This window comes from Rhinolophus sinicus, chromosome 2 (genome assembly GCF_057876585.1).
Source record: "Rhinolophus sinicus isolate RSI-liver-muscle chromosome 2, RSI-T2T, whole genome shotgun sequence".
Classification (NCBI taxonomy): Eukaryota; Metazoa; Chordata; class Mammalia; order Chiroptera; family Rhinolophidae; genus Rhinolophus; species Rhinolophus sinicus.
The window spans coordinates 49,134,973-49,151,000 of NC_142502.1; the positions used below are offsets into that span (position 1 = coordinate 49,134,973).

At 43.1% G+C, this 16,028-nt stretch overlaps 1 protein-coding gene across 1 annotated transcript in view; it reads left to right on the plus strand.

Annotated features, from left to right (window-relative positions):
- The first annotated feature begins 6,684 nt into the window (after window positions 1–6,684).
- The window catches only part of PREP (prolyl endopeptidase), a 112,728-nt gene continuing 103,384 nt past the window's right edge, over window positions 6,685–16,028 (plus strand). Inside the window, exons 1-2 of the mRNA XM_019734997.3 lie at window positions 6,685–7,468; window positions 12,889–12,963. Coding sequence (XP_019590556.3) covers window positions 6,878–7,468; window positions 12,889–12,963 — 666 coding nt within the window. The 5' untranslated portion in view covers window positions 6,685–6,877. The remainder of the gene's footprint in view (window positions 7,469–12,888; window positions 12,964–16,028) is intronic.

Below are 16,028 nucleotides of genomic sequence, written 5' to 3' on the forward strand. Positions count from 1 at the left end.
CCTTCCTTCCTTCCTTCCTTCCTTCCTTCCTTCCTTCCTTAGAAGTATTTTGACAGTTCTTAGCCTTTTACTCTTCCATATAGACTCAGCTTATCAAGTTCCACCAAAAATAAATAAAGTATTGAGATTCTAATTGTGGTTGCATTGTATCTACAAATCAACGTGTGGACAACTGACGTCTTTTCAATATTAAACATAGCAATCCATGAACGTGGGATATTTCTCCATTCATTTAGGTTTTCTTTCATGTCTTTCAGGAAAGTATTCTCATTTTCTATGCTCCAGTCTTGTACATCTTTTTTTATTTATTCCGAGATACTTTATACTTTTTATTGCTACGGTAAAGGGGTTTTTAAAAATTAATTTTTCTCCTTGTTTGTTTATGTATCTAGAAATACAATTCACTTATGCGTGTTGACCATATATCCAGTCACAGTGATCAACTCTTATTATTTTGAATAATTTTGGCAGATGTTTTGCTCCCTAAGTAAATAATCAAAGCATATAAAAATAATGACAGTTTTATTTTCTCCTTTCTCATTCCCCAGTGCAATATGGAGTAGAAGTGGTGATAGTAGCAGACTTACTCTTTTGAGATTATACAGGGAATGCTTCTAATGTTTCCACGTTTAAAATGACTGTGGCAAGATTGAGATTTTAGTCTTTGTTTTTGTTTTTTGCAGTTACTTTAATCAAGTTAAGGATATTTTCTTCTATTTCTACTTGTCCTTGAGGTATTTTTTTTTTTTTTAAGATTTTATTGGGGAAGGGGAACAGGTCTTTATTGGGGAACAGTGTGTACTTCCAGGACTTTTTTCCAAGTCAAGTTGTTGTCCTTTCAATGTTAGTTGTGGAGGGTGCCGTTCAGCTTCAAGTTGTTGTCCTTTCAGTCTTAGTTGTGGAGGGCACAGTTCAGCTCCAGGTCCAATTGCCATTTTTCTAGTTGCAGGGGGCACAGCCCACCATCCCTTGCGGGAATTGAACTGGCAACCTTGTGATTGAGAGGACGCACTCCAACCAACTGAGCCATCCAGGAGCTCAGCGGCAGTTCAGCTCAAGGTACCGTGTTCAATCTTAGTTGCAAGAGGTGCTGCCCACCATCTCTTGCGGGACTCAAGGAATTGAACTGCAACCTTGTGGTTGAGAGCCCACTGACCCATGTGGGAATTGAACCAGCAGCCTTCAGAGTTAGGAGCATGGAGCTCTAACCGCCTGAGCCACCGCACCGGCCCCAGAGGTATTTTTTTTCCCCACAAATTGGTACAGAATTTTGTTTTCTTAATGTATGGAAATGAACAAATATTTTTCTACTTTTTCACATTTAATATTTATTTTTCATATTTTCATCTCTTTGTCTCTTTGTGTTGCATTTAGTGTAACTACCTTTCAGTTCACTAATTCTCTTTAACTTTCTAATTTGGTATTTAACCTATCTATGACTTTCTTATTTCATCAATCTATTTTTCATTTGTAAAAGTTACATTTTGTTTTTTCCCAAATCCAAAGTAGTCTCTCTCCTTCTCTCCCTTCTAATCTCTGTTTTCTTCCATTATAGGACCTAGCCAAGAAACCAGCTGATGGGGCATTTAGGAAATATAGTTTTCAGGCTCACAGCACTTTGCAACACAGAGGATGGCAAAGAAGTATGAAAGTGTCACTGAACGCTAACAGACTAAAAGCCAGTGTCATTTCCTTGCATGATCTGTGATTGTGAGTTCAATCATGGTTGATTCAATCAGTAGAAAATCTCCAGGCCTACATTAGGTTGCTTTCCTTCAAAGATGGCCCCTTGTGATAGACAACACAGATAGAGTCAGTTGTTTTCAGGACAATCTTTCTGGGGTGTGTACAGGGAAACTAGATTGCACAACTCCAGAGGGTACCACTTACATAGCATGCAATGGAAATGGTGCTCCAAGGTGTCCTTTATCCTTGTGACTGCATGGCTTCCTATTCTTCTGCTCACTCGTATTTTTTGACGGCAGTCTGTGTAGAAGGAATGAGGGAGGTGTTCCTGAAAGCCCAGCAATGCATTAGCAATTCTTGCTTTAGCTCCATCTATCTACTTCTTGCCCAAATATGTAGTACTTTTATAAAAAATAAAATCAAAATAAACTGATTCTTCTTTCCCCCTTCCCCCCATAAAAAAAGGAGAAAAATGGTAAGGCCAGCATAGCATTAGAAATTCTGTCAGCCACTTTATTATTATTATTATTATTATTATTATTATTAAAGTTTATTGGGGTGACAATGGTTAGTAAAGTTACACAGGATTCAAGTGTACAATTCTGTAATACATCATCTATATATCACATTGTGTGTTTACCACCCAGAGTCAATTCTCCTTCTATCACCATATATTTGATCCTATTTACCCTCATCCACCACCACTTCCCCCCCTTACCCTCTGGTAATCACTAAACTATTGCCTGTGTCTATGAGTTTTTGTTTCTTTGTTTATCTTGTTCCTTCGTTGCTTTCAGTTTTACATCCCACATATCAGTAAAATCATATGGTTCTCGACTTTTTCTGTCTGTCAGCTATTTTTTAATGGAATTTGAACTATCAGCAAAAGAGGGTTTTGAGATCTCATATTGTCCTAGGGGTTGGGGCAATCCCTAAACCACCTAGGCACCAAACTTGAGATTTTTATAGGACTCTGAATCTCCAAAAGTACAGAAGGTATTGGACTGAAGATGATTGCTTCCAGCACACATTACTTATTAGAAGCTATAATATTACACTGTGGTCTTTTGTGAAATGGTTAAAATATAAATGTCCAAGAAGACCAGCACAGTGAACTTGAATTCACTAATTCAAGATGGTAACTGTAAGGACTGCGTGAGAGCAGTAGTAAATGAAAAAGCAGTCTGGTTACTACTCAGTAACTCCAGAGAAAACTGGGGGATTCTGAAGAGTGTGGAGAACTATGAGTGTGCAGGTCAAATATGCTGCTTAGTTTAAATTAATGAGAAAAACACCAGAGCATACCTCATTGATTATCCCAGTTATGAAAGTTCCAATAGAACTTAATGTTTTTAACATTAATATTCTAAAGGCCACAAGATGAGGTGTTGTTTCATGAAAGACTATCTCTTTGTGTGTCTGACTCTGATTGTCTGCATGTTTTCATGTTTACCATCTGTCTCCGTATTATCTTCTTGTCCTTATCTTTACCTTTCTTGATATTAGCAAATCTAGGCTGCTGATGCTCCATCTTGCTTTGTCTATCTTATTTTGTTCCCCTCTCTATTCCTTCCTAATCTCCTCTCTACTTTTATAGCCAGTAATTTTGATCTGACACATTTTTCTATTATATATTATATTTACTGTAGTTTTAATTTCTCAGTTCTTAATTTAAAACAGATGAATAGATCATTTTCATCCCTAGTTAAATAAAACCAGTTCATTTTACATGTGGGGGAAAATATTCCTGTCTCCTGATCTAGAAACACCCCTAACATGGGAACTTTCACTAGAAATGGTAAAGAGAAGTTCCACAAACTGAATTAGAAAAATACTCCAGATTTATTCTTGATATACTTTCTCTGCCCAAATGTTTTATCTGGATTAAATTCAGCCCTATCCTCTCATTCTAGTATTTAATTCAGTCAGCCATTAAGTTGAGAAGGGGAAGTGGAAATCTAGATTTCACAGCTGTAATTCCAGACACCTCATATCCTTTTAAACATACGCCTATATCGAGAAAGAGGTATTAAGAAGGAACAGCTACAGTTCTTGAAATGGTCAGATCTATAAGTTTAATATGGACTACAGGCCCAGCAATGGCTTCTAAGCCTAATCTGTCCTCGTGGATGGTTTGAAAACAGAAGAAAACTACAGAGAAAGCCCTTTCAATTGATAATAACTGCCCACTCTCACCTCCATCTGTTCACGAGTATGAACAGCACTCCACCAAGGCAATTTCATTCTTAATTCCAAAGTTAGTTGTGGCTCCTAATCTCTACTTTAGTTCTCACTTAGAATTAGAATCTTAGAATTCTTTGAAACCACCTGATCCAATTCTGTCATGTTGTAGATAAAAATATTGATGATGTAAGGAATCATTCAAAGCCAGGGAAACAGTTATTGGTAGGGCCATGAAGAAAACCTCACACTTATTTCAGGTGCTATTTCACACTTCATGATGCTGTGCAGATATTAAATATACAGGAATATATAGGAATTTTCATTAAAAGTTACACTGGAAAAAGTAATATAAATCTTTGGGGAAGAGTAGTTGAACAAGACTGCACTTCACCAATTAATAAATAGTTTAGCTCGCTACTTGGAAACCAGAGTCAAATTAAAGGATGGATTATCTGGGCAGCACCCAAGGCATCAATCTCTAAGGGGTGCTAACTAGATGGCACTCCCCTAGGTAGATGCAGCCCCTTGCCAGTGGACGCTTGTGAGATTATAGACAGACCTTCCTCCAAGTGAATGGGCCAATGCCCAGCACAGTGGGCACAATGCAGTGTGGCACAGAATGCAGCACAGTGTGGCACAGAATGCAGCACAGTGTGGCAAGTGGAGTGAGATGCATTTCAGTTCCCACTTACTCCTTAACTAAGCATCCTTGTGCATTTACCAGACGTCTTCCCTCAGAGATTGCTATACTTGCACGTGGTCCGTGGTCGGGAGGAATGCTTTCCCAACTTGGGGTAGTGTTGAGACAGCCAAGCAGCAATAAAGGATCACTAGCCTGCCTCCTGTAGGAGTGTGACTCTGGTTAACTCAACTGGGTACAAAATTGGATACAAAGTTGAGGTCAGGCAATAGGAGAGTGGCTGCAGGCTTCCTTGGCGCTCCTTCTATGTCTCTGCTAGCCTCCATCTACCCAAAGGCCTAGAGTAGTGGGAATGGGTTGTTCTAGGTAAGAGCATGAGTTCTCCCAGCGTTGCTTCTATAATTCCCCTGAACTAGTGTGCAGTAAGAGGTCAAGCAGTGCTCTTGTGTTTATTCTGGAGGTAGCACTTCCATTTCAGAGATGGTTCAAATATTTTTACTTTCTATGGAGAAGGTAGAACGTGGACTTTGCAGTCAACTGTGAATTTTAATTTTGGCTCTGTCTGAGCTGTGTGATGACGGGACAAATTCCTCTAAAGCTGCCGAGATTCCTTTCCCTCGTCTGTAAAATGGGCTTTGTTGGAAGAATTAAAGCAGACAACATTATCAAGTGTGCGGCAAACTATTAACAGTTTACCATCAGTCTGGCCAAGGGGAGGGGAATGATGCGATCTTGTCTTCCTTCCACTCCACCTCACTGCAGTTGCCCACGATCTGTTGCTGGTAAACCATTGCACTGTCTGTGCCACATACAAACCTGTGGCTTTTAGGGCCCAGAGGAGCTGGGCACCCGGATAGCTGCCTGGAGAGGAACAATGAATGATACCTGAGGTTTGATTTGTCCTTTGTGTACACATTCCTATAGTTTCTACCTTAGGTCCTGCTAAAATGAAGTCCTAGGGAAGTTCCACCTATTAATGGGCGTCCTTGTAGATCACAGAGTACTCCTACTTATTTATAAAGAGAGAGATTGTCAGAGTGGTTAAGACGGAGTGCCGGCACCAGTGATCTGGGGTTGAATTCTAGTTCTATTTTCCTTTTTTGTTGTGTTTTACTATTTGTTAAGTCCTGGGCAAAAGTCGGCCCCCGTTTTTCTCAACTGTAAAAGCGGGATAATATTAGTTCTTATCTTATAAAGTTGAATAAGATAATTTGCTGGCATATAAGAAGTGCTCAACAAGCATTTAACTATTATTATTGTTGTTGTTAGGGGATCTGCTGGATCACGTGTTCCTGGTTGTTCTTAAAGAAATCCCAAAGTGGCAGAAGCATAGGGCAATGTCTGGCAGCCCCTGGACCAGGCGACCGGGATCAAGAATGCAGGGCTGTAGCGTGCTATGTCCCTGCGTGTGTTTGCACTAAGTTTGGCATCAATAGTGAGAGCTCCCCAGAACTAAGGGTTTCTCAGGTTACCCAAGGAGGGGGATCTGGGAACAGATGCACAAAATGATTATAAAACATCCCACCATGAACAGAAACACTGAACTATGGGTGAGGCACAGAATTGGAACAATAATACAAAAGAAACCGAAGACACAAGTTTACAGTAGTTGCCATGTCCACTTGGAATTCAGGATGTGAAAGACTTTCTGGTCACACCCATAACCTCCACCCAGGACTTTTAAGAAGCTAGGAGTACAAAACACACTGGGCACACACCACAGCTATGATGATTGGGGCTATCAAGTTTCTTCCAGATGGGCCAGAAAGCAAGACCAGAACACATTATCACTAGTCCAAGGATGAAGAAATGTAACTTTTAAAGTGTCATGGGTTTGAGGTCAAGCAGCTTAGTCTAATAATCCACAAGGACGACAGTAGGTGCTCACTAAACCAACAGGTTGGCAGGAGAGGAATAAAGGAACCGCTAAGAATGAACAAAAGCCCCTGGATGATTTTTGTCCTCCTGCCTTGGTCCCCTCTCAATTGGTAAATCTCCAATTGAGATAAGGCTCATCTAGTGTCATAGCAACCCCTCAAAACATCTCCACAGTCCGGATGCCAAACCACCCAGTGTCCACCAGGGGTGATAGAGTGAAGGCAGAGTTGTTTCCTCATGAGTCACCACGATCCTTCATTCCTTCCCTTCCAAGTTCAGAGTCGCAGGCAGTGGAAATTAGGCCTTCTGCTCTCAAGGCTGGGGAGAGGAAAGGTCTCTTTTCGCCACCTCTACCCAGCCCAGGACCGGAAGATGGGGGGAATCGATTAATAAGCAAACCACGCTGTTCATTCCCTGAGGGAGGCCCCCCCGAGCGCGGTAGTAGCGAAGCTGGCAGGAGGGACGTTGAGGAGGGTGGGAGGAGGCGTGATGGCCGCAGCAGGCTTGACCGGACGTGTGCCCGGCGCGGTGGCCCGGGCCGGCGTGTCGGGCGTGTCCCCCGCCGGCGTGGGTCCATGCCGGGTGTGGCCCCGGCGCTGTGGCCCGGGAGGTGTGGCCCGCGTGCCTGGCGCTGTAGCCCTGGGCGGCGGCGCGGCGTGGGTAGGGCGCGTGCCCGGCGTGGCGGTCGGAGCGCCGGGGCCTCGCGGGCGCGGCCGGCGGTCCTGCAGAGGGAGCTGTGCGCCTCTCCCGGCGCACGCACGGCGCCACCAGCTCCTTCTTGCCGCCGCCGCCGCCGCCGCTGGGCCCGCCCGCCGGGGAGGGGCTCCCGGCCTCGCCGACAGCTGCTTCCTGCTTCCCGCACGACTTCGCTGCCGCGCGGCTGGTCCACTCGTGCGAGCCCTGGCCGAGAGCTCCCCGCCCGCCGCTGCCCGCTCGGCTCCTGTCCGCACCCCAGCCTCCCTCGGCGGCCAGGCCAGATCGTTCGCGTCCATTCCTGGAGCCCGCGCCCCACGCTGCCCCCTGCTCGCCCCGGCCATGCTGTCCTTCCAGTACCCCGACGTGTACCGCGACGAGACCTCTGTGAGTACCCCGGCCCGCGCCCACCCGTCTCCCCGCCGCCGGGGTCGCGTCTGCCGCCGCCTGCAGCTCCTCTCCCCGCAGCCCCTCACCCCCTACGTCCCTCCCCTCCCCCTCGGCCTTTGTTTGCGAGAAACCGGCTGGGGGCGCGGGGCTCCTCCGGAGCGGTGGAATCCCGCGTGGCTGTCACTGTCCGCCTGCCGATGGCGGAGCCCGTGGTCAGCCGCCGCTTGGTCGCTTGCTAAAATCAATGGGGTCAAGGGCAGAAGCCCAGGTAGGACGTGTCACCTCTCTCTTTTTGACTGGAGGAGGCTCTTGGGTCAATACGGTGTAGGAGAAAGTGTGTCTGTGTGTAGGTGATGTAGAATTTAAAAACAAAGCGAACTTTTTAAACTTCCAAATTTAAAATCCGTAGAGTTGAAGTTCATTCATTCGATTTAAAAACGAGTATTGAGCGCCTACTCTGCCACAGGCCGGATGCTGAGCTTTGGGCGCTGGGGATGCAATGACAAGACAGAGTAACTCGGATGGCCAGCAGTGACCCACGTAGTGTGGCACTATTGGTCCAGGTGTTCCTAAACAAGAAAAGGAGTTGATAGGGAGTGAGAGGAGGCTTTAGATGGGAGAGGGGATGGCTTTTCTCAGGATGAGTTTAAATTTTGCCTCGTGGAGGGGTTAGCCACCATTTACCTAAGCTGTACATGAACTCGGGGTAACTGTTGAAATCCAGTGGGTGGAATTGGTGGGCAAACACCTTTTTCTGTGTAAAAATTAATTTGACATCTTAAGAACTGGAGTGCATCCAAATGTTGTGAGCACGATTCTCTTAGAAATAGCCAAATTTCTCCGATTACTTAAAATAGAATCAGAATAAAACTATTTTTGTATAATACAGTTCTGTTTTTTTCTGCTTTACTTGGACCCAATTTATGCCAGATTGTACTTTAAAGTACATCTCACTTCGGGGTAAAGGGTACTGAGGCTTTAGAGTAAAGGGCATACTGTTTTAAATTAAGACTTCCAAGTGGCACGGATGCATTCATGGTTTCTTTGACCAGTGGCCATCTGGTAACCATGTTTTCTCAATTTGTTCATCTGCTTGCTTATTAAATTTACTCTTACAGCCCAAGAAGCCCTAGTCCTGTGGTTCAAAGGGTTGTTTCCTTTGTGTTTGGGAGTTAAGTGATCCTGCTGGAGTGGAAAGAGGACAGACCAAGTAAGAAGACCTGAGTGCTAGTTCTGGTTTTGTCACTCACTAGCAGGATCCCTTTTGGCAGATCACTTACCTGTTAAAAGCTTTCTTTCTCATACATGAAATAGTAGGGCTGGCTTGGCTAGCCACAGGGCTTACATGTTTCTGCAGTAAGAATATCATCTTTCATTCATTCATTCAGGGCTAGACAGTCTAGTCCTGCCTGCAGTGTCTTGAAGATCTTTGAGTTTTCAGAATGAATACAAAATATAAAGAACTACCCATTACATGGTTTGATAAGTGGCATTTTAGATTTATTTTGGTTTTGGGTGGGGTTGCTTCTTGCTTAGTTTTCCCTATTTGGGTTACCAAAACCCTGCAGTTCATTTATCTATGTTTAACAGTTCTCAAAAGTGTTAAGTGAGGATTCAACGGAGACATCGAAAAGATTATGAACCGTTAACTCGAAGGGTGTGCAGTACCATGGTTTTTAATACTCTCCAGTTTCTTCTCACGAAAGAACTCATAATGACCCTAAGCCTCATGGCTACGGGAAAGGAGCTCTGGTCCAGCCTCTGGATCCCAAAGTGTATTCATCCCAGCCCTGAAGTCTGCGTGGAGTATCTTTTCCCTGTGTCAGAGTCCTGATTACTAAGCCCTAGTCTGGACTTAAAGATTTGCTCAAATTATAGCCTTGATTTCTAGGATGAACTGATCTCTAGCAGGTGCTAGAGATTGCTGTAGCTCTCTGTCTCTCACTTGAACTTCTTTCAACCACACACTGGACAGCCTCCTGCTGAACTATGGGGTTGGAACATGCAGCCCTTTTTGGTGGATTTCTGCCCTGGTGAGCAGAAATTTGGAAACCATGACACTTGCATTGTAATGCTGTTGCCCATCCCCCGAGAGTCTTGCTGTGGGTAAATTCAGGCCTGCTACAGGGGTTAGAAGAGTGTATTGGGTGAGTGGGGAACACAGAGGAAGATGGATTAATTTCCATCAGGAGGAGAAAATAATATGTGATTTGAGCCTGGAGGTTGGCCGGTTGGATAAGGTAGAAAAGACTTTCCTGGTCCTGTACTGTGTTTCCCCGAAATTAAGATCTAGCCAATCAGCTCTAATGTGCCTTTTGGAGCAAAAATTAATATTATGTTATGTTATGTTATATATTATACCTGGTCTTATATTAAAATAAGACCGGGTCTCATATTAATTTTTGCTCCAAAAGACTCATTAGAGCTGATTGTCTGGCTAGGTCTTATTTTCGGGGAAACACGGTAACTAAAATAAAGCCATAGTTATGTAGGGCTGGATGGTCATGGAATTGCATGTTTGTAGGATGGCAGGAAGGCCACTGTGACCAGAGGATCCATGGATGGATAAGCTTGGATGGGGTTTGAAAAGAAAAAAAAAAAAAAAAAGCGGGGCCAGGTTTTGTGGGCTCTGTTTGCTATGTGTATGAGTCTACACTTTATCCTGAAGGCAGCTGGTGAGTTGTTGAACCATACAAGTAAAATATTGAATAGTAACAGTGGCTTTTCAGGGCTCTATTTTTAAAGCCTCTTGGGGAAATGAGGAATGATTTGCAAACTTAAATCAGATGGGAGAATTAGTTAATGCATAAATTGAATTCAGGGGACGTGGCTGGAAGACCACCTCATTTGTAGGATATGGTTTGGTAAGAGAAAAGGGGTGGGGAGGGGAGGAGGCACTTGGCTAATGGGATTGTCTGTGGGATTGTCTTGGAGAGTTCCTTATCCTGGTTACAAATGTCCGCTTAATAACTGACTTCAATCTGGTTTAGATGGTAACGCTGGTTGTGGAAAGATGGGGCTGTTTCCTCAGTGGTAAACACCATTCAGGAGGCAGCAAGGTTAGGACACACTTGGTTCTGAGTCAGGGTCCCACTGTGCACCTGCCAGTTTACATCTGGCCCAGCTCCTTAGCAAGGGGTTCAGTCCACAGGCTTTGGGGTTCATTTGAAGTGGGTCACAGCCCTACCTTATTCGCCACCTGACTTTTGTCAGTTGCTTTAGCTCTCTCCAGCTTCCGTTTCCTCATCTGGGAAAATGAATTAGTAATAACCTCACAGTGAGAACCAAATGAGATAGTGTGGCTATAATCTATGGCACTGTACTTAACTCACCGTGATCTCTGAGTAAACAGTACGTCTCTGGCCTTTACTCTTACTAACCTGTCTGAATTGCATTCTGTAATCTGTAGAATAGAAATATCATCAACCCTCCTACAAGGTGTTTTTGTGTGTGTGTGTTTTTTCTTTCTTTCTTTTTTTTTTTTTTTTTTTTTTTTAATTAAACACTGAGCACAATAGTGTGGATATCCAGTAAAAGGTTCATTGCTTTGGGTCTAGCACTTGGCAGCACCTTCACTTACTCATAAAACTAACATGGTTTCCTGTTAAACTTTCCCGCTTCCTTATGAAAAGTTAAGTCTTTGAATGTGTCTGAGTTTTAGTAATATCATAATTGAGGAACATTTTTAAGTGTCTGCCCTGTCCCCTCTGAGGAGTATTTGGGGGAAAACTGTTGGCAGAATTTTAGTCCCAGCTCTGGTCCTAAACTTGGAATGGCTCTGGGCCTGCTGCTCAGTCTTGTTCCTGCCATCACTCCTAAAAATGTTGAGTGTAAGATCCTTTACAGGATCCTTTGCCTGGTTTCTTATTGTCAGGGAAAAGAAGGTTGTTATTTTAAGCATATTTTATAACCACCTCAAGGTGTGGAAAATGTGAAAGACTTGCAGATAAGAAAGATAAGCCTTCATTCAGTAGTAACAATCAGCTAAAATTTAGTGAGGCTTTAGGCAAGGATTGAACATTGGTATTTTTCCCCCCTAAAAATCGGTAATTGTGTGAGGACTCATCAAGAGAGGTTTTAGTCTGGGTTTATGTCTCTTGTGCTTATCAGTCACTTGTTTAATGAGGACAGTTCCTGAGTGTTCCACCCTAACTGCCCATTCTTCCAGGTATGCATTTCGCCAGGTGTCCTCGCTTTCCCGACACCACATGAAGACAGATGCAGACACTTGGTGGAAAGCCTGGGGTTTTAGGCTCAGCGAGATCCTTCTCAATTGGCAGCAGCCACACTGGAACTTTGCCCAGCAGTAGAAACTGCAGGGTTTTCTTTTCCAGGGGAGTGTTTGCTTTCCTTAGGGAGTAGCCCTTACCTTCTGGTATTAGAGAACAGAGCAAAGATACAGAAGGCAAAGTCATCTTCCCAAAAACCTTCCATGAGGAGCCTTACGGGAGTGTTGGAGTTGTTAGCAGAGACTTGATTGGAAAGACATTGTCAATGTGGTTTCAGTTAACTAGATTAACCATGATGGTATGAAATGGAAAGGCTTTGCAACGATTTTTACCTTTGGAAAATGTCTTCCGGTATAATCACCTGGGGAGTGGTGAGTCCCGATTGCTCTTCCAGACTCTGGGCAGTCTGCGAGACCAGGCCCAGGAACCGGGGCTTTTCAGAAGCTCCCTGGTTGGTCTGATGATCAGACCCTATGGGAGCCTCCGAAGGCTTCCCCTCAGCCAGGCCCTGCTTACACTAAGCAATTTTATTTCTATCAGGGTAGTCTCAGTGAGGGATGCCTTTGCGCCTCCTTTTATAAACCATGAAAGAAAGCATTTCATAACCATACACAAAAAAGCTCCAGTTTAGAAATGTTCTTTCATTGCATTTAAATCAGCTTTTTCAGCAGATGTCAATTAGAATCATTGTAACTACACATTAGTAACTTGCTTTTTGGCAGATTAGACTTAAAGGCAAAACTGATCATATTCTGTGATGTAGGGAGATTTTCTAATCATTAGTAAGCTTAGGAAGAACCGGAAAAGAAGCACGTGTGTGGTGGTTCCCTCACAGACGTGCCCTTCTTGCATCCCTGCTGCATTGTGTAATTCTGTGCTGTGCCACTGACAACACATTTTCAAGTTTCTTTAGCTCAGCGGCAGGCCTTTGTTTTGTGTTGTACAGAACTGTTTCCTATTCTGACCTTTCATCTTTCTTCCCTCTCCAGCTAAAACATTTCTTTTCAGGAAGGGTAGCTGACACCTTTGAGAACCTGCCAACGCTGGTTCATGTGGTAATTTGGGCAGAGACATGGCCAGTGAGCCAATTGGGGTATTTTTCTCCCTTTCCCATTTGTCCATTACATTCAGAAAATACTAATTGGGATTAGATGCTAATTATCTAATACCACATTTTGTCTTTTGCAGGTACAGGAATATCATGGACATAAAATTTCTGACCCTTACGCTTGGCTTGAAGATCCAGACAGCGAGCAGACAAAGGTAATTGGGGCTTAAAATGAAAGATAAGGCAGCCTTAGTATCTAGCACCAAACCATAGACATTGGTAATCATGGCTTTTCCTACCTGGTATCTTCTTGTGTTTTCTGTTGTGGGATGGCGACTTTACCTGTTAGTACCACCACTTTCAAATGATTCATAGGAAAAAGATGAAAACATTTTTAGTCCCAGAGAAGATCAAGTAAGTGTTTTGAATAATTTTTATGGTTTCTGGTGACACTGACAAACCAGCTATTTGAAATGAAAATATTAGAAAGAAAAAAAAACTGATTTTTACCAAAAAAAAAAAATGAAACCTGAGAGAAAAAGAATTGCCTAATACATTTTTTTCCAAAGGAAAGAAAATCTTATACATTGGACAAAATCAGATCTTGAAAACTAAATGTTGGTCTTAGATTACTTACTGATTTTAATGCAACAACAATAAAACAAGAACAAAATTATAAGTAAACTAGTAAGTATCCTCTTATGTTTTATAGAAGTAAAGGTGCGGAGGGCAGAATTTCTGCTCTGTCTAAAAGCATAAAGCTTTCCTGTTCTCTTGAAGAACACGTGAGTTGAAGTCTCATTTCAGTAATGAAACTAAAGCTACGCCTAAGTGCTGTGTCTCACATTTTTTCCTCCGTGGAGTGTCCAGGACTTGCCATTTGGAACTCTTCAGTTATTATATATACTGTGTGTGGTTAATTAAATTTGCTTAGGTGAGAGAATTGTGTTTCTCCAATCCACTTCAAGTTCCTTGACTCTTATTTACATGTATAACCATATTTACATATTACTTAGTACATAAGAATATGTGTACAGTTTCTAATATGCTCACCATGCCAGAAGATTGAGCTTTTTCAGAATCCCAGATTACGGTTCCCATTTAAAAAAAAAAGTTAAATACACTCTGGGTGGTTTTTCAGGCAAGCCTCTGTCTTAGTCCCTCCTATATCTGTGGTCTCTTGCCACTGTATATACCAGTGTTGTCTGGAGAACTGAGCCCACATTTCCAAGGCAATTCTGATTTGGGAGGAAGGCACTCACTCCTGATGTGGAGCTGGCGGTGGGACTGGGATTTTCCCCTTGCCCATCCCTGCCCTCCCCAGTCTGGGGTTACAAATTCCATCAGCTTCATATCGTTGGGAAAGAGCTTAATGAGGAAAGGCATGGGGTGAGCTGTCCGTGATAATCTATGGAAGAGGAGAAAATAGAGGCAGGAAGAGGTTGCTCCCGCTCAAGTAAATCCCACACCATCTTTCTCTTCTTCCTTCGTTCCCATGCACTATATTGTCTGCTTCTTTTACACCTCCCTCACGAGTTCTTTCTAGCATTTCTTTCTTCCTTGAATATATGGTAGCAAGGGACCACAAGGTACAGGTGGAGCTAAGACATAGCTGCTCACGCATTAACTCTTACAGCTTCTTCCCTATCCTTTGTCCTTGAAGTAAGCATACCACCATTTTGAGATTTTCTAATGGTTTTTACTTCTATCTATAATCCTTCTTCTCTCTTTCCTGGATGGGAATGATCAGTATTTGGGTTTTCATTTTTCTTCCACGAAGCCTTGGGTCATAGAGGTGGATGACTAGAGATTCCCAAATGAGAAATGGGTATTTTTAGGGGCAGGTGAAGGCTCTCGCTCTGCAGGTAAAGCTAAGTGGAGCAGGGAGCAGGTGTGGAGCTGCCGCCTCACCTTGATTCTACCACAGATGACCTTGATCATCCAGCATTGGGCTGAGTTAAGATAAGGATTAAGCCTGGGAGTGGAGAATCATAGGCAGCTACATAACCTGTGATGGATGGAAATCACCAGGGAAGGGAGTGAACTTCTGTGTGTCTCTTGGAAAACTGCCCCCAGGGACTGTGTCTATGATGGTTACTTTGAGGTATGAGTACAACCTGGATATTTTCAGCCTTTGATGGTCATTTGGGTAATTCAGCAATATCAGAATGGCCCAGTTTCGGTTTTTGTGCTGATGAGCGCACGCTTTGCTGTTCCCTAATTGATAATGGCTCATCCTGTGGTTGACAAGCCATTTATTAGTAGATGAGACTTTGCTATTAATTAGTGATTTTACAGTCAACGTTTGATAGAAGCTAATGAGTATCCACTGTTATTTTTGTGGTATGCATTTATTGGATGCTTACTACTTTACTGGTAGCTTCTCACACCCTATCTCATTTAATTCTCAAACCCTAATACAGACTTTTTATTTTCTCCATCTTACAGGTAAAGAAATTACATTACTGAGTGATTAAGTAACACGTCCAGGGTCACTTAGCTAGTTAAGTGTGAGGCCAGGAGTGGAGGAAGCCAGGTAGCCCAGATGGTTTCCAAGTTCGGATTTTAAAAATAACAAGAAAAAAGACTCTGGCTGTAGTAGCTTTGGGAACATAAGCTGTAGGAATACATCTATGTCTGTGCTTGCCGTGGGACTTTGTAAGACCTCCTGTGTGGACCCTGGGCTGACCCTCCCCAGCCCCCACTCCCCCGCTAGCCTGTTCAGAAGCATACCACAGGTGTCAGAGAGCCTATGCAGCTCTGTCTTCCTCTGCATCCTCCATACACACTTTTTCACTCCTATCTAAACAGGCTTGTTATTGACAAAGGCTAGTATATCATTCGGGATCTGATGAGTTAAATTTTTGTCTCAGACTGAAAAGGTACTGTGTGTTTTTCTAATGAACACAAGAGCAACCCAGATACTTTCTACTCAAAGTTAGCTACATATACACAAAGGTGTTTTCACCATACCTTGGTGTAAAGAGGAGACTCTTCACATAGCCTTCAAAACAAAGAAAATAGCTGCTCGTTACATTTTCAATAAAAAGTCAGGAAGTGAGGAGGAACATTAGTAGCTCTTTTACACTAAGATCTGAAATGCTATCGGTAGTTATTTGATTTAATCTAATATTTAATATGGGTTACCCAGTTCTGATAGTGCCTGGCGTTTACGGCTTTATCCTTCATAAGAGAATATCAGGCAGACTTATAACTTAGAAAATTCTCAAAAACGAGGGTGGATACCAAAATCCACGGATGCTTGAGTCCCTTCCATAAA